This window comes from Centruroides sculpturatus, unplaced genomic scaffold (genome assembly GCF_000671375.1).
Source record: "Centruroides sculpturatus isolate CEXI.00-Female unplaced genomic scaffold, Cexi_2.0 scaffold543, whole genome shotgun sequence".
NCBI classification, from domain to species: Eukaryota; Metazoa; Arthropoda; class Arachnida; order Scorpiones; family Buthidae; genus Centruroides; species Centruroides sculpturatus.
In genome coordinates this window covers 496158-522274 of record NW_019384952.1, presented here as the reverse complement: position 1 = coordinate 522274, position 26117 = coordinate 496158, and the positions used below count along the sequence as shown (strand labels likewise).

The following is a 26117-nucleotide window of genomic DNA, read 5'->3' as shown; positions in this document are numbered from 1 at the left end:
GTTGGAAATAAAATTGTTGAGTGGTATGACAAATGTTTGAACAAAAATGGAAATTATGTAGAAAAATAGATGAAAGTATGTAGAATATAAGAAAAAATATATTTTAATGACATTTTACAGTATTATTTTTCTTATTAAAAAGTACCCTTCCTATATGGTTTAGTATAAAAGAATATTTTTCTTAAAAGTTAAATTTATTATTCACAAGTAATGACTTTTATTTTAGAAAAGTGGTTTAAATATTTTGAGGGATTGTACATTTTGTCTCCAGTTTATATTACTATCTTAAACCAAAGATCTACCTGCCAGTATTTATTGTTTATAGTGGTTTTATAATAACTTATTATTAATTTTTTAATTATTAAATGAGAAAAACCTAATATATGAAGATTTGTTAAATTGAAATGATGCAAAATATTTTATGAATATTTATTTAAAATTTTTTAGAGATGTTATTAGTGATGATATGGGTAGGAAAGCCAAACTGAAAATCCCACCTCAAGATAAAAGAAAGAAAACAACAGTAAGTATTTTAAATTTTTCTTAAAGAATTTTATACACTTATTACATATTATGTAATGAAAATTGTTTTGTTTTTCTTAATTAAAAATATATTTTAGCATTAATTTCTCCTAATAATGATAAATGCTTCTTCAAAACTTCTAGAAGAAATATACTTATTCTTTCAATAAATAGTAGAAAAAAGTGTGTGGAAATTTTTCAAAAAGTAATTCCATTTTAATACAGAATTATCATGCCACTATAAATGTTGAGAGTTTAGTTTGAGTTTTTAAAATTATTCANGATTATTTCCAAAAAAAATATACGTATTTTGGAAATGTTGAGTCGGATTAGTCTAGAATCGATTAATTTTATGGAAGAAAACCTTTCAAACAGCCATAGTCCGTGAACTTGACACGTGTCGAGCTGTGATTGGAAGGACTCGTATGAAATCGGATTCCTAAAGAATGAAATGTATCTACTGTCTTATAGGGGGGATTGACTGTACTAACAAGTAGAGAAACAATCTCCAGGGCCGATTGCAGAGACCATGTTTAGATGCTGATGAATGTTTAGAGATCATTTAGATCACAGTTCAGAAAAATTAGATTGCAGAGACAGTGATTCTTGTTTGCCACAGTTTAGACAGCATTTGGAGACAAGTAATTTGATCTATTTTCTAGGCTCACTTGGCAGTGGGTTTAGATGGTGTTTTAATTCGAATGGAAGTTTTATTTGTGGANACGAAAAAATATACGTATTTTGGAAATGTTGAGTCGGATTAGTGTAGAATCGATTAATTTTATGGAAGAAAGCCTTTCAAACAGCCATAGTCCGTAAACTTGACACATGTTGGGCTGTGATTGGAAGGACTCGTATGAAATCGGATTCCTAAAGAATGAAATGTATCTACTGTCTTATAGGGGGGGTTGACTGTACTAACAAGTACAAACAATCTCCAGGGCCGATTGCAGAGACCATGTTTAGATGCTGATGAATGTTTAGAGATCATCTAGATCGCAGTTCAGAAAAATTAGATTGCAGAGACAGTGATTCTTGTTTGCCACAGTTTAGACAGCATTTGGAGACAAGTAATTTGATCTATTTTCTAGGCTCACTTGGCAGTGGGTTTAGATGGTGTTTTAATTCGAATGGAAGTTTTATTTGTGGNTAAACCTTCGTTATATCGTTGTCTGCATTGGACTCTATATATTAATAGGTCTTCTGTTGTTTCCATTTCAGCAAATAGAGATGATTTACTCTATTTGCTAAAATGAAAACAACAGTATAATAAGACCTATTAATATACAGTCCAATGTTGACAATGATATAATAAAGAATTTAATAAGGCTGTAGAGCAGTGTTTCCCAGCGTGGGGCCCATGCCCCACAGGGAGGCAATTTGAAAATGGACTAATCCAGAGTTTAAGTTAACAGTATAGCCGCTGTATATGTTAGGGGGGCATAAGAATTTTAGAAAGAATTAGGAGGGGCATAGCACAAAAAAGGTTGGAAAACACTGCTATAGAGTCAGAATTAATTCTTAAACCTCTTCATAGGAGAGGTTCTTAAACCTACTAATGTTCAATTGTAGAAACAAGTGTTTCTTGTACAAATGTTAATATTATATTAATAATAATGTGATAAATATTGTCTATTAATAAACAAGAATGTTAAAGGGATTATGCGTTTTTTTTTCTTTCTTTCTGAATGTGTTATTGTGTAGATCACAATATATTGTAGATTAATTAATGTTTTAATTCTTTGTATTTTAAATTGATATACAGTCCGTTTCAAAATTATAAACACACCCAACGTTTTTCAATAACAAAAAAAATTAACTATAGTAATGTATTTATTATATTAGTATGTTGTTTACAACATCAATTTAAACATTTTCTAAAATTTTTAGAGCAATCTGACAATTACAAGAACAATTACCAGAAATTTTCAATTTTTCAGTGTTTCAAAAGTATAAACACAGGTGAATAAAATTAGTATAATAATTTTTTTATTAATTATTAATTTAATTATTTGTCAACAGAGGGGAGTATCATTCATTGTTAAAAACATGATGCAAATTTTAAACAGTTTTTTGTGATTTAAAGCAATGCCTCATGGAAAAACACTAACAAAGTTGGAGATATGTGAAATATACCAACTAAAAGGATTAGGATGATCTCTAAGACAAATTTTGGCAGCTATGAATCAATCTACACATGCTGTGAGAAATGTGTTAACTCAGGGTGGAAATTATGGCAGAAATAAGCAATGCAAAAGGCCTAAACTCCTTACACCTAGAAATGAAAGAAAGGTTTTTCAGCTACTGACAGTCAACAAGTTGTCTGTCAGAGAAGCAGCATCAACATTGCCAATTGCAGTTTCACCAGCAACTGTATGGAGATGTATGCATAATCATAAAAATGCTAAATTTACCAAAATGACTGCTAAACTAAAATTAACACAATTGTACAAAACAGCTAGATTAAAGTGGGCCAAAGACAAGATGACATGGAAAGAGGAATGGAAACAAATAGTCTTTTCAGATGAAAAAAAGTGGAATTTGGATGGACCTGACAGTTATAGTCACTACTGGCATGATTTGAGGAAGAATGAAAAAGTCAGAATGAGCAGACTGCAAGGTGGGGGCTCTCTGATGGTGTGGGCAAGATTTGATGGGGAGGTAAAACAGATATTATATTTATAGAAGGTAGAATGAATTCAGAAAAGTATCAAGAACTGTTGTATCAAAATTTAATAACTTTTGGATCACTTATTGGGGGAGAAAACTGGCAATTCCAACAGGATAATGCTGCCATTCATACATCAAAGTCAACTAAAAATTGGTTTGCTGAAAAAAATTAATGTAATTGATTGGCCATCATGGAGCCCTGATATGAACCAGATAGAAAATGTTTGGGGCATTATGAGCCATCTTGTTTATGGCCAAAACAGACAATACAATACTGTAAATGAATGGAAATTAGCTATTATGGATTGTTGGGAAAATATTAAACAAGAACAACTTCAAAAACTAGTAAAATGTATGCCTGATAGAGTATTTGAACTAATTAAATCAAATGGTAGCCCTACAAAATATTGAAACATCACAAATCAGTTTTTTGTGCACATGTGTTTATACTTTTGAAACAATCAAAAATTGAAAATCTGTGATAATTTTTTTGTAATTTTCAAATTGCTCTAAAAATTTCAGAAAATGTTTAAATTGATGTTGTAAACAATATTTTAATATAATAAATACATTACAATTATTAATGTTTTTGTTATTGAAAAAAGTTGGGTGTGTTTATAATTTTGAAACGGACTGTATTATAGTAGTGTTTGTTAATTTACTGATGATTTAAAACTTTGTATATCAGTAATTTAAAGTTTTGATTCATTAAATTTATTTATTAGCAGTAAAGAAATCGGACAGTCTAAACTCTATTTTGTATAGTAATTTTGTATGTGATGATGATTATTGTTTTGGTTTATGATATGCTTGTTACTATAATTAGTTTATCTTAACAATAATTTTATTTTATGGAACTGAATTTTAATCTCCCAACTTCCTTCTCCCACATGAAGTGTATAGTGGCATACGTTTTTGATAAATGGTGTTCTAATACTTGGAAGGAGTCTTCCGTATCCTGCCACGCCAAAAGAATATCATCTACGTATCTTAAATAAATTAAGGGGTAAGCTATGGTGAGAGGGAATTTAAAAACACTGTGTTCAATGCGCCGCATGGGCTCACCACTGTCAGCTGTATTGGCAGAACTCATCATGCGGCGCGTTGAACACAGCGTTTTTAAATTCCCTCTCACCATAGCTTACCCCTTAATTTATTTAAGTTACGTAGATGATATTCTTTTGGCGTGGCAGGATACGGAAGACTCCTTCCGGGTATTAGAACACCATTTATCAAAAACATATGCCACTATACACTTCATGTGGGAGAAGGAAGTTGGGAGAAAATTTGCTTTCTTGAATTTTAATAGAATCATGTAAAATTACTGTGCTTAAGTGCATTATGTATATTTTAGGTTTATAATCTGATCTAATAGAAGTTGTAGCTGAATACTTTAGTTTCTTTTGATAAATTGCAATGTTTAGATTAAGATGTTTTTATTACATAAAAACATATTAAATAAAATTTAATTATGTAAACAATATACCGTATTTACTCGCATATAAGACAAGGTTTTTATTCATTTTTCACTGCTTCAAAAACCTAGGTCGTATTATACGCACAAGCAAAGGATTCTGTGCATTATTTTCAATTTTTGTGAACCATGTTTTACCAGATGCTCACCCTCTGATGTTTAAAAACAAAACTATTTTATTTGGGTCATTTGAATCATTGTTTGTTGTCAGGAGTAAAAATGAAACACAGATGAAAAAGCAAAGCTTTTGAATTTAATTTCAAATTGAAATTCTAAAATCACACGGGAGCCCAGCTGATATAAGTTTTAATTCATTTCCATGTGGTAACAGTTAATTATTTGGAAATTGGAATTCAAAGAAACTCATAAGTGTAATAGACGAGAGTGGATTAGACTGTTAAGAATTGGCAAAAAAGGTTCCTGATTGTCCAGCTTTACATGAACAAATTATATAGATTTTTATGAGGTTTTTACTTAGTTTAAAATGCCGGTAATTTTTGCAGGACAATTTGTGCATTTGATATTTTATTTGTGATTAAACGAAAAAAAATGAAAATTGTATTAATAAATCTAATTTTCTTTATTTTGATCTTTACAGTCACACCTCATCCTACATGCAAGTAAATATGGTAATAAAATTAGTCAATAATTATATTAATGTAATGATTTGTATTTTTGCAGACACCCGTGGACATAAAAAAAATATTAGACGATGATCCAACTATTTTTGAATACGATCATATATATGATGATATAAAAAGGAAAAAAGAAGAAATCGTTAAGGATAGAAAAGTAGTTTTATTCCTTAATTATTTTATTATTATTATGTTGAGTTTAGTGGGTTATACTTAGTTCACACTAGTGGCTGTGTACTATGCAGACACCCGTGGACATAAAAAAAATACTAGAAGATGATCCAACTATTTTCGCATATGATAGTATTTATGATGATATAAAAAGGAAAAAAGAAGAAATCGTTAAGGATAGAAAAGTAGTTTTATTCCTTAATTATTTTATTATTATTATGTTGAGTTTAGTGGGTTATACTTAGTTCACACTAGTGGCTGTGTACTATGCCGGACCAGAGTCAAGGCATAGCAACAAAAACTAAAATTAAATAAGTGTCAGTGTCAGTATTCAGGAATTTCCTTACAATATTACATGTATTCAATATTGTGGCCTTCTGTAGTATGGTGTATGTATTTCTATTCAATTGTAATGCTCTCAGGCTTTTGTATAGTGTGTGTGGTATCACACCTGTACAGGAGAGAACGACAGGTACAATAAGCACCCTTTCCATCCTTCACAGGTGCCTTATTTCCTGTGCGAGTTCTGTGTACTTGCTAATTTTTTCAGTGCATGTGTTTTGTACATTGTGAGTGTTTGGAATGGATATGTCTATAATGTATGTGATTTGATTGTGTTTGTCAATGAGTTTGATGTCTGGTCTGTTGTAGTAAATTGTTTTATCTGTGATTATGGCTCTGTCATAGTACATTTAGTGCGTGTTGTTTTCCAATACTGTCTGTGGAATATACTTGTAGTATGGTTCGTGGATGTCTACCAATTTGTGTTTTTTTGCAAGCTCTTGTTGTATTATATTTGCTACTTGATTGTGTCTATGTAAGTAATCTGTCTGTGCCAAGAGCTTGCAACCAGATGTAATGTGTTGTATAGTTTCTGGCAGGATGTGACATTTTCTGCATGTGTCATTTGTGAGTGTTGTATCTATAAATAAAAACAACTCAAAGCCCGAATAGTATATAAATTACCAAACGATTGCCTAAATATCGGGCTATAATAATAATTTACTTAAGGGATGGCGCCTAACGCCTACCTCTAATGTCAAATTACTTTATTCCAATCATTTAATTAGTCATATTATAGCCCGATATTTAGGCGATCGTTTGGTAATTTATTATATAGTGTTGTATCTTTGAGTATGTGTTTTCTGTAGTTTATAGTGTTCGACCTGATCCTGTATGGCAATCATGAATCCTTCCGTCTCCGCAAAGAGGCATCCCTGATCTAACTAGCTGTTTGACGCAGTTTTGTCGTCAAAATCCTGGGCCAAGTCATAAGGATGCCTGCTGTGGAGTGCCTTTCTAGCCCACGTTTGCTTAATGGTGTCTATGCTTTTTATATGTTGTGTCAAGTCTGTATGATGTGAGTGTAAGTTTAATGATGTTACTTGAGTCTGCTAGAGTTACTGCTTTATGTAATTGTGATGTTTCTTGTTTCCTGTAGAAAAACATTCGCAGTGACTGTGTTTGTGGTGAAGGTTAACTATGTCAATCAGGCCACGTCCGCCATCTTTACATGGAAGGATTAATCTTTCTGTGGCGGATTTAGGATGATGATGTTTATGCTTAGTAAGTGTTCTTGTTTTTCTTTGGAGTTGCTCGAGATCTGTGTGAGTCCAATGTATAACTCCAAAAGAGTATGTGAGTACTGGGATGACATGTGTTTATTGCTTTAACTGTGTGTTTTGCATTTAATTGTGTTCTGAGGATAGCATTTAACCGACTTTGATATTCTTTAATTAATCTTTGCTTTATTTGTGTATGTTCTGTTAGTTTGGCCTGTTGGAATCCTAAATACTTGTAGAACTCGCCCTCTTCCATGGATTCAATAACGTCTCCATTTCCAAGTGCAAAATCTTCTTTCTTCAGGATTCCTTTTTCTATGTGAAGTGTTTTGCATTTGTCTAAGCCAAACTCCATTTGTATGTCCTTAGTGTATGAATGTGTGATTTGTAGGAGTTGATGAAGTTGTTTTTGTGTGGATGCATAAAGTTTTATGTCGTCCATGTACATGAGATGTGACAGTGTAAACTGTGTTGTTTTTTCATGTCTGATATTGTAGCCATATTGCGTGTTGTTTAACATGTTGGATAATGGATTCAGGGCTAGGCAGAACCAGAGAGGACTCAAGGAATCTCCTTGAAAAATTCCTCGCCTAATGAATATTTCGTTTGTTTGTATGGAAGTGTTACTAACCCTGAGATGTAGTGTTGTTCTCCAGTGCTGCATAGTGTTTTCGAAGAATGCAATGAGTGATGGATGTATTTTGTACATGTGTAGAATATGTAGCAGCCAACTGTGTGGAACACTGTCGAATGCTTTTCTGTAGTCTATATATGCCATGTGTATGTTTCTGTGTTGTTTGTGTGCTTGCCGTAGAATGACTGAATCTATGAGTAACTGTTCTTTGCATCCCCTGTGATTTCTACGGCAACCTTTTTGTTGTTCTGTAAGAATGTCGTGTTCTTCAACATGTTTGTATATTTTGTTTGTGATACAGGATGTCAATAATTTGTAGAGTGTTGGAAGACATGTAATTGGTCTGTATTGTGTGGGGTCTGTGGTGTTGTTGTTTTTAGGTTTCATGTAGGTGATGCCCTGAGTAAGAAATTTTGGCATGTCTTGTGGATTGATGATGATGTGTGTTAGATGTTTAGCTAGTTCCTGGTGCAGTGATGTAAACTTTTTGTACCAGAAATTGTGAATGTTGTCTACACCAGGTGTCTTCCAGTTGTGTGTTCTGTTAACAGCGTAGCGAATGTCGTGTATGTTTATTTCAGCACAGGGCATAGTTGGTATGTTGTGCAAGTTTCTGTTCTCCTCCTCGATCCAGCCTGCATCAGCATTGTGTGTAACAGCATTGGACCAAAGAGAAGACCAATAAGTTGTGAGTTCTTCTTCTGTTGGTGTGCCACTGTGCTGTGTATCAGTGTTTGTTTTGGTACTGATTTGTCTGTAGAAAAGTTTTTCATTGTTTGTGAATAATTTATTTTGTTGTTTTCGTAGTGTACATGTTTTGTATCGTTTGAGTCTACGTGCTTTGGCTGCGAGTTTTTGTTTTAGTGTATCGATGTATTCTGTAATGTGTGTGTTGTGATGTTCGTGTTTTGTGTGTGTTTTGATTTTCTTGAAAATGTTTTTGAGTTGTTTCTTTAATTTGGGTGTTATGTTGTTTTTAGTGTATTGTGTCAGCCTGCCTAATTGCTGTCTAATGTCATTTATTTGTGTTTCTATTCTTCTCTGCCAGGCAGGCTTGTGATAGGATTGTGTTTTGTGTGTGTCTGTCTGTGAGTGTATTTTCAGTCCATGGTGTGTTACTACTGTGACTGCCCCAGCATAAACTAATGTATGAATGTCTGAGAGTGTAGAAATTGAATGAATGTAGTTTGGTAGTAAGTGAGTGTTTACATAATTTAGTGTTTTCCCTACTACCTTTGACGTGTTGATTTTCGGTATTCGTGGTCTTTGTGTGGGATCTGTGCCTGTATATTTAGTGAGTGTTTCCTGAAATATAAGTGACAGCGTATTAACTAATTCTATGTCTACGTTATCATTGATGGATGAGGAAGTATCATTAGTTGTAGTTGTTGTATGTGTGCTATTATCAATGCTTGTTGCTGGATTATCCTGACAGGTTACATGATCTTCATTGATAATGTTAAATGTTTGTCTGTTGATGTATTTGATCAAATGTTGTCTGTTGTTTGATAAGTTCAAGTGTTGTTTTTGGGATAATGTTGTTGTGTATAATTGTTCTTTTTTGATCGACAACCCTTTGTTCGGTGACAGTGTGGTGAGGATATTGTTGTGTGAATCTATGGTGCAGTTGTTGTCTGTATGCTGTCATGTTTGTTTCGAGTTTTGTGATTGCATAGTAAGTACGGATGATAAACTCGTTCATTTCTGTTGTTTATTTCATCCGTTGGCGTGGTTTTCCAGCCTTTGTGGTCTGTGGATGCATTGCCACAGACAGAGGCAATGCATCCAAGAATTAAAATGCATGTTGCATTTTAATTCTTAGCTTTTCTTTGAACTGATACTGTTTCTAAAGGGATTGCTTATGTAAACTTTACACTTTGAAAAACTTTGTTAAAGTTATTGAATCAAAGAACAATTAGAAGTGCAGATTACACTTTCAACAGGGATTTTGTTAAATAAACAATTATGAATGTTTCTTGATAATTCTGATGTGCTGGTTACAAATCTGTTTTTCTATTAGATTTTGCTTATTTGTAACAGATTAAAATGCTTTATCTGTAATTATGCAATAAATCACTTTATCAGAATCATTATTTAAATAACATGGAAGCACTTCAAAAACACATGTAATATATTGGTTATAAAACTTCATAATGACTTTTACTTTTGAAGCCTTTTTTCTGTATATCCAGTCAGTCAGCTATAATGCCAGTACTATATATAGTCCAGAGCTTTGTTTCTGTTGCACTGAAAACATAAGATGCTGGTAAAGCGTCTTACATTTTCAGATAAAACATGCTATCGACTAGTGAAGAAAAGGACCTAGTTTTTCTGCATTAATTGACCCTGTTCTAATCAACCAGTCAGAATTAAATGATCTTGTATATGATCCTGACTTATACAAAAATACAGGCTGAATTATTGGGTTCCAGATTGAAAGGATGGAATTTATTAAGCAAAGATACAAAAATGTTTTTTTATTTTATTTATTTTCTTTCTTATGAGCAGTAACATGAATTTGAAACTTCTTCCTGGCCAATTCCCTAATATACTGCTATGATGCTGACACTGTCATGAAGACATTTTAGTATTCAGTAAAATTTGAGAATGGTGAGTTTTTGTAGATTCTTCTAAGAAAAGTATGAAGGCAGCCCTGCTGCATAATGGAAACATGCATCCATCAATTCTATTGCTCACCACATCACAGAATCGTGTGGAAGCACAAAGCTTGTCCTGAGTAGCATACAATGTTATCTCCACAGATGGCATATTTGTGGTGATTTTAAAAAAGTGTTAGCTCTATTTTTGGGATTACAGCTAGACTTCAAAGTTCTGCTTTTTGTGTCTGGACCAGCAGAGATTGTAAACTGCAATTCATCAAACAACAATGACCAAAGAAAGACTGACTTACTGTTGGAGAGAAGAGCATGGTAAATGAGCCACCTCTACTCATAAAACTTGGTTTGATGAAACTGTTTGTGAAAGCCATAGAGTAATGGGCAAAGGTACTTGAAGAATAAGTTCCCTACAGTTAGTGATACTAAGAACAGGTAGGGAATATTCGTTGGTCTGCAAATACAGGAGCTAATGAAAGATTCTGAATTCAAAAAAGCTTGAATGAATCAGAGAGAGCTGTGTGGGCAGTTTCCTTAAGAAATTATGAACAATTTTCTTGATAACCATAGGGTAGATAACTATAAAGTGCTTGTTAGAGAACTCTTATAGAACTACATACAACTAGGATGTTGCATGTGTCTCAAAATTCATTGCTTGGACTCGCATCTGGATTTCTTTCACAGGAACTTAGATTGTTGTAAGTGATGAACACAGTGAAAGATTCCATCAGAAGTTAGACTATCTTCTGTTCAGCTGACTACACTGTTACCAAGGTAGATGGAGTCTAAGACTACTAGATGACTACTGCTGGACCCTGCAGACAGACGTTCTTGCAGTTAAATGCAGCAGGAAATCTACAAGGCATACATCTTGGGTAAATATGGTCATTTGTACTAGTCATGTTTTCATTACAAATGATTTTTTGTTGGCAGAAATAAATGATCATTACTTGAAAACTGAGCCCAATAAATAAAAATGGAAAGTAGATTTGAAATCATCAGAAAAGTTTTTATAAGAATCATTTTACAATTTCCTTTAACAGACATTGAGTTTCATTTTGTTCCTCAGTATAATTAAGGAATATAGAAAATTCCAACAACTAAATAAATTCTATCAGTTGCATGTGTTTTGTATTGCTTATTTTGTTATAAATTAAATGAAATAATCATTATTATTATTTAATTAAAATGAAAAATTTTCATAGTAATATATTAAAACTGTTTTGAAAACTGTTCGTTTTCAAATCTTATTTTTCTGTATTCATAATAAATTATAGAAAAATAGTTTGAACAGTATTTAAAACATAAGGAACATTTTTAATTCAATTAATAATTTATTTTAATATTATGTTTTTTATATTTTAATAGCCTAGATACATAACCGCTCTAATGAAAGCAGCCGAATTAAGGAAGAAAGAGAAGCAAAGAAGAATAGAAAAAAAAATTTACAAAGGAAGGAAAGGAAATGAATGTGAAGGTGAGGCTTTTGTGACACCATCGTATAAGAAATTTTTAGAACGAAAATGTAGGGAAAAAAATTAGAAGGTATAGTATTTATTCTAAAACCATTTAAAATTCATTTTATTTATATTTATTCATCTTTAACAAAATTTGAAATGCTATCTTATATTTAATTGTTTTAAGAAAATGAAGGTCACTTCTGTTAAGAAAATATGAATATTTCAAATGAAAATATATGAATGTTTTTTATAATTAAACTGTTTATCATCATAATGTAATAAAACAATATAATAAAAAATTTTTTCTTATGAATAAAAAGTCATAATTTTTATTGACACTAAAAGTTTTTAAGAAGCACTGTGGAATTATTTTATTATATATGTTACTGGCCAAACCCGATTTCAGGCCAAACGGGTTTATCCTACACATGTCAGGATATACTAGTTTGGTCTAAATACTTTAGGCTTAACTAGTTTGACCTGATTTAGAATTATTATTCAAGTATATTAATGGTTAAAATAAAATTAAAAGGCAATCAATTAGATGAACAATATTTATTCAAACATAGTCTACATAATTATAAAAAACTGTATTGATTAGAAGTGACACAACACTTGTACAGTACAAAACTATAAAATAAAAGTAAGCTAATCAGTACTTATCAGTTTGTATTTTTTTTTTATTAAGCTATGCACTTTGAAATATTCTCGAAAGCTTTGCGTTTAAAAAATTTAAACGAAATAATAAAAATAATTTTTAGAGTCAAACTAAAATTAAAAATTAACTTAATTGTGCTTCTTAGTGTAACATAGAAAATATTTAATGTTTTATTTATTTTTACAGGGTGTACTGTTGTGGCAATTTGAATTACACAAAATCATTTTTTTTTTTTACATTTGCACCTATTTGTAGCACAGTTTTTGGTACAGGTGCACCTCATAAAATGTTGTACTGTCCCAACTGAATGTTTGGTAGCTGCAGTCCTTAGTGAGATTTGAACATCTTGATTAACATCACTTTCTTATAGAAATTTTTGAGTACAAAGGTCGAATTCAGTTCTGTAACAAACAAATATTTTATTTTGACCAAATTATATAACATACTTAGGCTTTTTAAAAGAAACAAAATGGCATTTAACATTGTGCTTTTTTCTTCAAAGATCTTTATCAGGCCATCATTATAAGTAAATATTATACAAAAACCCTATCTGAAAAAATTCATAAAACTTGAAAATCTCTTCCAAATATAAAAACAATAATCATCGAAATCAGTTTGGCTTAGGTCAGACTAGTTATGCCTAAAGTATTTAGGCCAAACTAGATTGTCCTGGGCTAAACTAGTATATCCTTACATGCATAGGATAAACCCATTTGGCCTAGGACAAACTAGTTTGGCCAGTAACATATATATTATTATATAGATAGAAGTAAGTTTCATTTTCTTAGAAGCATACTGGATATTATAATTTCTAAGTTTATTATATACATAGAAGTCATAATTAAAATATCTATAAAACCATCTACAAATATACAGTGGTACTTCAGGATACAAACACCCCAGCAAGTTTGTATATTTTTTTATTAAGTAATTTTTATCATCACCAATCCAGAATAAACTCATTAAAACAAAAATAAGCAACTGAACCATATTTTTTAAATGCAATAATTAGTTTAAGTTAATTTTTAAGACTAAAAGACAATTACCTAATTCTTTCATTTTCCTATACAATAGAATATCAGTGCTGATCAAAATATATTAAACCAAATGCAAAGTACTAAATTATTAAAATTTATATTTAATTACTAATTCAGAAAAAAATTTAAATGAATTAATAAATGTAAATAAATTAATTTTTAGAAAACTGATAAATTACAAAAAGAAGAATGTAAAAAAGTTCAGTAGTACCTCAGGATACGAACGTCCCAGCATACAAAATTTTCAGGATACGACATGAAATTCGAACATATTTTTGCTCCACGATACGAACAAAAACTCACCATACAACGTTACATTAGTTTGCAGCGCCATTTTTTATTCACTTCTGTTCATCGGTCTCAGTCCGTGTGTTTTCTNTATATATAAAACAACACTAATTTTTTATATTTTTGCTAAGTTATTGTTACATTATGTTATGTAAGTAAACTTTTAGTATCATTTCCCTTCTCCCTCTCTTCCGCCGCCAGTTTATACCTCCGCCGTCGTCTATCCTCAAAGGTAAAGTGCAAAACAACACTAATTTTTTATATTTTTGCTAAGTTATTGTTACATTATGTTATGTAAGTTAACTTTTAGTATCATTTCCCTTCTCCCTCTCTTCCGCCGCCAGTTTATACCTCCGCCGTCGTCTATCCTCAAAGGTAAAGTGCAAATAAAACTAATTTTTTTTAATCAATTATTATTCTATTATGTTTATTTATACATTTACAACTACAGAATTCATTTTCCAGTATTTTCCTTACTACAGTTATTATTTTTTTTTAACATACTACTTAGTTTTAATTTGAGTGTTTTTTTTCNAATTATTTTTCTATTATGTTTATTTATACATTTACAACTACAGAATTCATTTTCCAGTATTTTCCTTACTACAGTTATTATTTTTTTTTAACATACTACTTAGTTTTAATTTGAGTGTTTTTTTTCATGTTGGAACGAATTACTTGGTTTTACATGTAATCGTATGTGGAAAAATGATTCACCTTACGACATTTTCATGATACGATCTCAGTTTCGGAACGGATTAATTTCGTATCCTGAAGTACCACTGTACAGTATTTAGCAATTGAAACTCATCCAAACATAGTAGGAATACTTTTTGATATATGTGGAAGTGATTTCTTGGAAAAAAAATTATTTCAAAGGATTATCACCAAACAGATATTTGTCATTGCAGACAGAGATAAAGCATAATATTGCATGTAGTACAGTTTGTTCAGATCACTAATGAATATAAAAGAAAAAACAAAACATTCTTGCAATACTTGCACATAATGGAAGTTGCAATGGTTATTATTTTACTTCAATATGCTTATGAAGCTATATTATCAAAATTACAGTAATATTCTATTTTGGAAATTCTGACAATATAAGTAATTGTGAGAGATCTAACTACACCATATACCTTCAGAAGAATGGCTATTCAATTTGCTAAAACTGGATATCTAAATTTCCAGTTCCTCAAATCCATTTGTATTCTCTTCCTGGTCTTACTCTTAAAATTTGTCAACAAGTGAAATGTTTCCTCTGCTGTTGCAGATCAATCACTGAGTGAATAATGCAACAGGTTCAGTGCAAGTACTGTAAAATAGTTGTATGTGCTCTACATCAGATGTTTCACAAGCTGGGGGTAATTGCGACTTCAGTTGGCACTATTTCTAAACATTTAAATATTAAATAATTTTTAATGCATTTAATACATTACAATAACTAAAGCATCACAATATAGTAAAAAATCTGTTTATGAAAAGTCATCATTTTCCTTAAAATTGAAATATTTAAGAAGTCCTAATGAATTGTTTTATTACTGTCATTTGTGATTATGGAATGTTTTTGTTGGTCATTTCAATTGCTAATAATTATAAAATTAATCAATTGATATAAAATGTGTATGTGAGTATAAATATGTTACTTATTTACATTTTTAACAACCAGCTTAGGTTAATTAATTTTTAAAATGTTTTATTGTGTAGTCTTATATATATTAATATAAACCAATTATGAATATAAATTCAGGGGACTGTGAAAGTGCTAAATTAGATTTAGTGAGCCTTGTCACTAAAAAAGTGAGTAGCTCTGTTTCACCGATACTTTGCAACCTTTTGTCATGTACAGCACACCTAGGTATTTCCCAGAAATCTGTGGGATACTACAAGTAAAAATATACAAAACTGTAGGAATTATATACAAATGACTCACTAGATTAAATATTTTTACTAAATAATCAAAGGTTAAAACCTTTGATTATTTAGTAAAAATATTTGGTACAATTTGGACATTTAGATTGAGTGTAGTCTATATATTTATCATTTATTATTATTCTATTTTTATTTAGCCTAATTTGTATAAAAAACTTTTTGATATTAATGGCTAGATTTGTCAATATATAGTTATTATTAACTGGGTAATTTAAAATTGTTGCATACCAGCTTGTATTTTCCCATTTTCGTATGTCTTCAGTGTCTTGAACGATGGAGAGCTCCATAGCTCTGTATATTATTTCTTTACTATACTGCTCCATATCATGTGTACGATCCAGAAACAATTTAATAGAGAATCCATATTTATTTACTATCTTTGATAACTGTATTATCCAACTTCGTCTTAAATCCGCTTCGCTTGATTTGCGATATAGTAAAAACAGCAATTTTGTTGTTATGTCTTCTGCCTTTATAATTTTTTGTAGAAACATTAAATATCTTTTTATTAATATAGTATTTAGTCTAAATCTATTTGTTTCTATTCTTAAGACACTGCCCGGGATATTAAATTCTAATTGGAATATCTTGCGTATAAATATATTCTGTATTTTTTCAAAGTCATTAAATTTGTCCATACTCCAAATTGGGGCAGCATAGCTCATTGAATTCATCACAAGCGAATTAAAAAGTTGAAAGTGTGTTCTTAAGTTCTTTAGTTTTTTTCTTTAGTAAAAATATTTAATCTAGATAACAATGTTTATGACCTTAAAATTCAGTCTTCATCAGGTTTATAAATACTGAGATTTTAAGAACAGTTTCACAGTATGATTTAAACATTTAGAATGTTTTGAATCGTTCGTATACTGTTGTGGGCATTTGTTGCTATGGATTCGTATGTATTGCTGCCATAGGTATCACACAAAACTACAAACGAAAATAAATATGCATTATAAAGACAAATAATCTAACAGATGTGTACGTAAGTTAAACCAAGCTGTGGGGTTGTCGTCACCCTCGTAACAGAACTTTCATGTTTGAGATATATTAATAGCATCCTTGGAATTGATGCAGTTAGCATGTAATCTGGCTTTATATATTTCAAGGGTTTCTAGAGATCGTACATGTTTTAAGCAGTGTGAGAGTCTGATCAGTTTGGCACTGTTAAGGTCGGCACTTATGCATGGTGGTATCTTTGTTGTGATCGATGTCTTATTTGTGTTCACATAGAAGCCTGACAAGAGATCGTTTCGTGGCTCCAACATACACAAGCTCTCTTTGAAACCTCTATGCCATAGAGGAATAGAGTATACTCCTATAGCGAGTTTTGTCTATTTTGTCCTTGCTATTGCGTAGAAGTTCATATAGTATTGGGTCTCTTGTAAGCAATCTCTATTTTCAAAAACAGTTAAAAAAAAAATTTAGCAAAAACAGTTGTGATGTCCTATGTAATTGTTAATAGTTGATATTACCTTTTTTGCAACCATTCAGAATGGTTGCAAAAAACAGCCAAAGATTTGAAATTGATATTTTCAACAGTAATCTATACTAATATAATAAGGAGGTAATGTTTGTATGTATGTTAGTTTGTATGCAGTAGGTAATCTCCAAAACTACTCATCCGATTTCAAAAATTTTTTCACCAATATTTAGAATGGAACTTCAGGATGGACATAGGCTGTATATTATTCTGTTAAACATGGGGGATGGACAGTTCTTTACGGTAAGCCTTACGGGGAAGGCTTATTGTAAAGAACTCTGCTTCTATTTATACTATTTTAGATGCGGTTTTTTGCATTTTTGATTGCATTTTAATAGAGTACGTCAACAGAATGTACCTAAAGAAGGGATTTTTCGATATTCCCCCTGTGGGGGAGAGGGACAGGATTAAGGCTTACTGTGAAAAACTTGGCTTCTATTATACTATTTTAGATGCGGGTTTTTGCGCTTTTGATTGCGTTTTAATAGGGTACGTCAAGAGAATGTATACTAGGAAAAAATTTTTCGAAAAATTTTCCCCCACGGGGGAAGTGTTATACATTTATAATAGATACATTTTGAGCCACAACAAGGCGTGGCGGGGTCTGCTAGTATTAAATAAGTTTACAATATTTCAGACACCATAAAAAAATTGACTTTGAAAATTTTGACAACACTGTTTTTAATTAGAAACTTAAAGATCTGTGAGTTGGATTTTAACATTCTGATGCCAATCTTTTTGAAATGATAAAAATATAAGAATCCAACTTGCAGGATCATCTTTATCATTTGCTAATTGATAAGAATTTATTTGAGTCAGTTTTGTTTTCTTCATTTTGGCAAAAAGATAGATCTTAGCAGTAAATCTTACCCATGTCTTATGTGATATTTGAGTTTAATGGAAAACTTATAGCTTTAATATTCTGTTGCTTATTACACTTGTTTAATTACTTGTTAATATTATTATAGCACTGCTGAAGAAATGCTTAAAAATTGAATGAATATCTTATATTCATTGTCTTTATTAGATATTCCTCAACAAAAAACTGTTATTTGAGACTTTTTTTTCTCATTGTCTTTGTAGTTATTCTACCTATATTTCTGAATGTAAGTAATTTAAGTAGGAATATATGAATTTTTCATTAGAAGTGGAATTAACTATGAATGCCTAGGAATCTGCACAAATTGAATGCTTAGACTTATTGTATATGTTTGAGAAATATGCAACTTAGCATTATTGCCACATATGTTTTAAGAATCTTTAGTTTCTATTTAATATATCAGAAATACTTAAGTTGTCCTAAATATTACCCAAATTAAATAGTAACATCAAACTTTAATTACAATATCTAATTATAAAATTGATTACCCAAATCACTTACTGTTTACTTCAATTCAAAAGTTGTTTTAGACTCCAATAAAATAATGATTCCTTATTTTTTTGTTTGAATTTATCTTAAACAATTACATGTTTGTTTAAACTGTTTTAAATGAATAAATTATTGGAATGGTAGTATTTGATGCTTTGTTAAATTTATCTATTAATTTTTCTCATGTATTAACCACTTTTATTCTGGAAAATTCAAAAGAGCCTTACTCTGTCAAAATTGGAGCATTCAGAGCCCTTATGAAGAGACCCTTTATGCATTGTTCCACCAACAAAGACAAAGCAAAAGAACTAAAGTATATCTCACACCTTGCCATTCAGCATAGCTCCCATTATAAAACTATCAAGAAACACAACAAGAAACAGGATAAACTATACAGAGTTGTGACATACAAGAACAGCTCAAGTATATCTTTAAAGAGCTAGTGAAGGTTTCAAATATCACTATTGGCTATTGTGAGATTAATCAAGGATACCTGCCAAGGGTACCACTTAATCGGCACAAAATCACAAGATTCGATCTCAACTTTTTCTAGAAGAGTGTTAATTTTGGCGGAAATAGGCGATTGTGTAATCACCCTTTTCCTTGTCAGGTTTCCCAACACCAGTTAATCAATTTTGTCATATGCGGATTAACACACGTATGGAGATAATACAAAATGAACCTCTCTTTTTGATTCAGATACTCTTTGAGACATTTCTTTGACAAATAAAACAAACATTTAATGAAACAAAATAGCAAAATTATACAAATGGAAAGTTCAAATAAAGTTTTTAGAGAGACAGCTCACAATTTCCATCATAAATCATACTACCTCGGTATAACTTTATCTTCTTCTGTCTTTTATGATTTATACTTCAGTTCTTTCTTGAACAGGTCTTGAATGGCACACATTTAAATATTTTCTTTCCTATTACTGACTTTAACTCATTCTATAAAAACTTTGGGTTTCGACTTTGGGTGTTGGCCTTTAGGAGATATGGAATACGTCGGTCTTCTATGAGATCTTCTGGCGTACTCCCCGAATCATGCCAAATTCTTTATTTCTCATGCATTTTCTCCAATCAGCATTTCATATTTTTCCACGTGAACAGAGGAACGGGATTTATCGAGGGGTTAACAATTCCCAGAGTGATTAAGATTTTTAGTAGATAAGGGAAAACAAAAGGATGTCGATCTTCTGTTGCAGGAAGTGACTTTTATCAGTTTCCCTTGTTTAGAAAAACACAATTTTCCCACCAAAATCAGAGAATATTTTTCGTTAAAAATTTAATTTTTTAATTAAATTATTAATTATTTGCAGGTGTGATTCTCCTCTCACACTATGAACATAACCCAACTATTTGTTCCTCAGAAATGCTAAAGACCCCATTAATAAAAAAAAAGACCCTTCCCAGAAGTCCATTCCTATTTCAGTTTGTGACAATAGAGTTGGACAAAAACTTCAATATATAGTGACTACCTCTCATTCATTGTACAGTACCTCCTGATTAAAAAAGCATGCGAGTTCATTCAAAAAAGTTCTCAGCTGACAGCCAGGTCCAAATTTCTTTCAACATCTCAAATACTATGCTACCAATAAAGGTTACTCTAAAGGTTCACCTTTAGAGAAACTTGAAATTTATAAAACCAACAGAAAAAAAAACCAGCCATAAACTATAAGGATTACAATCTTTTCACAAGCATTAACAGATTTTTGAGGTCAATATTAACAAGGATTTCATTTATAAACAGTGACAATGATAATTACCACTGCATCTAATCAAATGCTTGTTTGGTCTGTTTGAAATTTTATGTTCAGATTCTTGTTTTTATTTTAACCTAAGGATTACTATTGAAAGTAGTTAACTTTATTTTTCTTCAATAAATTTTGCTGGATTTTTATGTATTTTGTATGTTTTATATAAGCATCCAGTTTTATGCATTTATTTGATAATTATATTACTGATATTTTCTACTGCTAATTGATAAGAATTTATTTGAGTCAGTTTTGTTTTCTTCATTTTGGCAAAAAGATAGATCTTAGCAGTAAATCTTACCCATGTCTTATGTGAGATTTGAATTTAATGGAAAACTTATAGCTTTATTATTCTGTTGCTTATTATACTTGTTTAATTACTTGTTAATATTATTATAACACTGTTGAAGAAATGCTTAAAATTTAATGAATATCTTATATTCATTCAATTTTTAAGCATTTCTTCAGCAGTGTTATAATAATATTATAAGATATTCCTCAACAAAAACTATTATTTATGAGACACTTTTTTTTCTCATTGTCTTTTTAGAAATTATACCTATATTTCTGAATGTAAGTAATTTAAGTAGGAAAATATGAATTTCTCATTAGAAGTGGAATTGACTATGAATGCCTAGGAATCTATACAAATTGAATGCATAGACTTATTGTATATGTTTGAGAAATGTGTGACTTAGCATTATTGCCACATATGTTTTAAGAATCTTTTTTTATTTAATATATCAGAAATACTTAAGTTGTGCTAAATATTATCCAAATTAAATAGTAACATCAAACTTTAATTACAATATCTAATTATAAAAGTGATTACCCAAATCACTTACTGTTTACTTGAGTTTAAAAGTTGTTTTAGACTCCAATAAAATAATGATTCCTTATTTTTTTGTTTGAATTTATCTTGAAAACAATTACATGTTTTGTTTAAACTGTTTTAAATGAATAAATTATTGGAATGGTAGTAGTATTTGATCCTTTGTTAAATTTATCTGTTAATTTTTCTCATGTATTATCCACTTTTTATTCTTGAAAATTCAAAAAGCCTTACTCTGTCAAAATTGGAGCATTCAGAGCCCTTATCAAGAGACCTTTTATGTTCCACCAACAAAGACAAAGCAAAAGAACTAAAATATATCTCACATCTTGCCATTCAGCATAGCTACCATTATAAAACTATCAAGGGATTAATCAAGGAACACAACAGGAAACAGGATAAACTATACAGAGTTGTAACGAGAGTTGTACAATGAACAGCTCAAGTATATCTTTAAAGAACTAGCGAAGGCTTTCAAATATCACTATTGGCTATCAACATAACCCAACTATTTATATGATCCTCAGAAATGCTAAAGACCCCATTAATAAAAAAAGACCCTTCCCAGAGGTCTATTCCTATTCCAATTTGTGACAATAGAGTTGGACAAAAGCTTTAATATATAGTGACTACCTCTCATTCATTGTACAATACCTCTGATTAAAAAAGTATAGGAGTTCATTCAAGAAAGTTCTCACCTAAACAGCCCAGGCGATCTTCTCAGCTGACAACCAGGTCCAAATTTCTTTCAACATCTCAAATATTGGCAAGCGCCAAATCCGACAGAGGGCGCTGTTTTGAGCCAAGATGGCTGCCGAAACAGGTAAGGAGGCGACCATGTGTTTGAGCCGATTCAGTTTCTATCAGTGACGACTACTGCGAGGACCAAATGAAGAACAAATCATTGAATTTATGTCGAATTCTAGACTATATCAGCGACAGGAAACGTTGTCTTGTAGAAGGTGAAGCCGTTTTGGATGTGGACACATCGTATTTTGTGGATTAAACTCTTAACAACAACACCGAAGTTCATGCTGTTGCTTTAGTGTTGCAATCTCAGATATTGGCATTTTAATACATCTCAATTACAGGGAGAATGCACGTGCAAAGCGGAGCTGTCTGGTTTTTGTAAACGTGTGATAGCACGTTTATTACACGTTAACAGGTGAGAAGTATTTAAATATTTTAAGCAGTATACACCATGTTCCAACATAAAAACAAAGTTTTATTTATTATAATAGTTAAAATTAGTGCCAATCTGAAGGCTGACCTACTGAGTCATTCAGCACTTATACAACATAGGCCAGTCAAGTTTGGTTGTGTAGCACACACACAACATAATGTGTGTGTGTGTGTGTACCTCACATATATCCAAAACGGCTTCACATTCTACAAGACAACGTTTCCTGTCGCCGATATAGTCTAGAATTTGACATAAATTCAATGATTTGTTCTTCATTTGGTCCTCGCAGTAGTCGCCACCGATAGAAACTGAATCGGCTCAGGCACTGAACAAACACGTGGTTGGCTCCTTACCTGTTTCGGCAGCCATCTTGGCTCAAAAACAGCGCCCTCTGTCGGATTTGGCGCTTGCCAATTATGCTACCAATAAAGGTTACTCTAAAGGTAAACCTTTAGAGGTTTACCTTTAGAGTAACCATGCTACCAATAAAGGTAAACCTTTAGAGGTTTACCTTTAGAGTAACCATGCTACCAATAAATAGAGGTTACCATACTACCAATAAATAGAGGTTACCATGCTACCAATAAAGGTTACTCTAAAGGTAAACCTTTAGAGTAACCTTTATTGGTAGCATGGTAACCTAAATTTCAAGTTTTTTTAAAGGTGAACCTTTAGAGAAACTTGAAATTTATGGCTGTTTTTTCTGTTGGTTCTATAAACTATAAGGATTACAATATCTTTTCACAAGCATTAACAGATTTTTGAGGTCAATATTAACAAGGATTTCATTTATAAACAGTGACAATAATAATTACCACTACATCTAATCAAATGCTTGTTTGGTCTGTTTGAAATTTTATGTTCAGATTCTTGTTTTTATTTTAACCTAAGGATTACTATTGAAAGTAGTACTTTATTTTTCTTCAATAAATTTTGCTGGATTTTTATGTATTTTGTATGTTTTGTATAAGCATCCAGTTTTATGCATTTATTTGATAATTATATTACTGATATTTTCTACTGTTAAATATTTAGGCATTACATTTTCCTTCAATAAAAAGTTTATTCATCATTGTAACTACTGTTATACAAGATCTAATCAGACTATTCATGAAAATAAAAAAAATTCATAAAAGTTAAAATCATGCATCATTAAAACATGTCTATTTGGAATATAAATTAATAAAAAACAATATAACCATATATCTGACTCATAATAGAATAAAATATTTGGATAGAATTGAGAAAATCCAAGTTTATTTTATTAATCGTATTTTAAAATTAGGATGTTCATAATATCTGGTGTTACACTCCACAGAATCTGGAAGACCACCTTTGGATTGCCATTATATCAAATGATTCAATTTGTTTTTTTTTTATTAAGACTGACTGCCTGAGGTTGACTTACAACAAAAGTTTGATTTTTAACTTGTGGAGTTATCTAAAGGAAATGACTGTTGGCTTGCTTCTCTCTAAAAATTTCCTATTTTTTTAATGCTCAATCTCCTCATTAGTTGAAATTTTTCGGCAGATATTGTACAGACTTATATTGGTGTAAAATTACAACAGGATAGGTTAATGCTTGAACCTCGTTACTCTGTGATCTACATTTACCCTAGTCCCCATCATTATCTTTTATACGAAATGAATTATCATGTCAAATCTTTAATTTTACATCTGAAATATAACAAATTCTGCTTATTCTTTGTATTGATAAATATATTAATTTAGATATTAATAAACCATACACCTTTTTGTCTTATTATTCTTGTGTCAGAATAACAATTAAAAATGTTTATCTTTGTAGAAGCCTTGTTTCTGGAGCCCTTCTGTAAATAAATATTTAGCAGTTATGGAAGTATTGTAAATTTAGTCTCCTGATATTAGTTATATGGGAGTTTGTGAAATTTTTTCTTAATTCAGCTGTTTAAGATGTTTGTTAAAGTATGCAACTTCCCCTTGTACAAAATAAGTACAATAAAGCTATTATACATAAATAATAAGGCTTTATACAATAAAGCCTTATTATTTATTAATAAGACCATAATCTTTAATGAAATTACTTCATTGTATAAATAAATCTTCAATGAAAATACTTAAATAAATAAACTTCAATGAAACAGATAAAGAAAGAGAACGTGTGCATTTCAGCTGTAGAAACTATACAGAATTTTTATTTAATCTTTTTTAATATTAAAAAGACAGTTTTTTTATTTCAATTGAATTATTTTGGTGTATGCCTTAATATATTGCATTTTAAATGCTGCATTTAATCCATATTTATAAAGTGATTTATTGAATTAATTGTTAGTAAAAGATTGTATACTTTCACTCAAAATGTATTTATCAGAATTATTAACATTTTAAATTAAAACAAGCTAAAGAAATTTAGAACTTGTTAGTCTNTAAATAATAAGGCTTTATACAATAAAGCCTTATTATTTATTAATAAGACCATAATCTTTAATGAAATTACTTTATTGTATAAATAAATCTTTAATGAAATTACTTTATTGTATAAATAAATCTTCAATGAAAATACTTAAATAAATAATCTTCAATGAAACAGATAAAGAAAGAGAACGTGTGCATTTCAGCTGTAGAAACTATACAGAATTTTTATTTAATCTTTTTTAATATTAAAAAGACAGTTTTTTATTTCAATTGAATTATTTTGGTGTATGCCTTAATATATTGCATTTTAAATACTGCATTTAATCCATATTTATAAAGTGAATTATTGAATTAATTGTTAGTAAAAGATTGTATACTTTCACTCAAAATGTATTTATCAGAATTATTAACATTTTAAATTAAAACAAGCTGGTGTATGCCTTAATATATTGCATTTTAAATGCTGCATTTAATCCATATTTATAAAGTGATTTATTGAATTAATTGTTAGTAAAAGATTGTATACTTTCACTCAAAATGTATTTATCAGAATTATTAACATTTTAAATTAAAACAAGCTAAAGAAATTTAGAACTTGTTAGTCTGTTTTAGCCTAGAACTTTACATGGATTTTTTTTTTCCTACATTCTTTTCCATTATGATGGCATGCTGAAATTTATTAAAAACTTAACTATTGCAATGTATGCAAAAGTTAATGTTTTTAGCAAGTGTCAGAAATTAAAATTAATTATTGAATAATAATCAGAATTACTTTAATTTTATGTATAGAGATATTGCATTAATAAAATTTATATTAACTGACAACAAATAATTTTAATTTAAATTGTTTTGTTATTTGATGTTTGTTAAAATTTTGACATTTTATTTTATTTTTTTGTTTTTCAGTCATTAAAGATACTGAAGTATTCTGATCTTAAACCATATGTAGTTTTTGTTGCGCCACCTTCTCTTGAAAAATTACGTCAGAATCGCATAAAATCTGGTGCAACTGTAAAAGATGAAGAATTAAAAGATATCATTGAGAAAGCAAGAGAGATGGAGGAAAACTATGGTCATTTCTTCAATATGATAATTATTAATTCTGATACGGACAAAACATACAACGAACTGTTGCATGAAATCAATATTTTAGACACAGAACCACAATGGGTGCCTGGAATCTGGCTTAAAGATACAAACTGAAGCTCATCATAATGTTCCAATATATTCCAGAAGCATGTTTCTTTATAAACACTGTCGATTATTTTACAAACCGATGTACTAAATATTCTAAAGTTACATTTTGAAGTCCGAATTACAATCATCTAGATACTACAAATGCTTTATACGGAAGTCCCCATAAAATTTATATATTGATAGTATCAAGTTTTTTAGGAAGAAAATCAATTTTATAAACATACGTTTTTGCGATAAACCAATTTTAT

At 30.4% G+C, this 26117-nt stretch overlaps 1 protein-coding gene across 3 annotated transcripts; it reads left to right on the top strand.

Annotated features, from left to right (window-relative positions):
* The first annotated feature begins 451 nt into the window (after positions 1-451).
* LOC111632288 (nuclear speckle splicing regulatory protein 1-like) lies at positions 452-25882 on the top strand. Of its 3 annotated transcripts, none has more exons than XM_023376684.1 (4): positions 452-523; positions 5547-5657; positions 11652-11760; positions 25579-25882. In XM_023376684.1, exons 1-4 carry the CDS (start codon positions 467-469, stop codon positions 25602-25604), a joined length of 303 nt encoding a protein of 100 aa, XP_023232452.1. In that variant the 5' UTR covers positions 452-466; the 3' UTR covers positions 25605-25882. The 3 variants fall into 3 exon arrangements, with proteins under 3 accessions (XP_023232452.1, XP_023232453.1, XP_023232451.1); XM_023376685.1 differs by lacking the exon at positions 5547-5657 and adding an exon at positions 5348-5458; XM_023376683.1 differs by lacking the exon at positions 5547-5657 and adding an exon at positions 5348-5458 and having other exon boundaries at positions 11652-11828; positions 25579-25591.
* Positions 25883-26117: the final 235 nt, after the last annotated feature.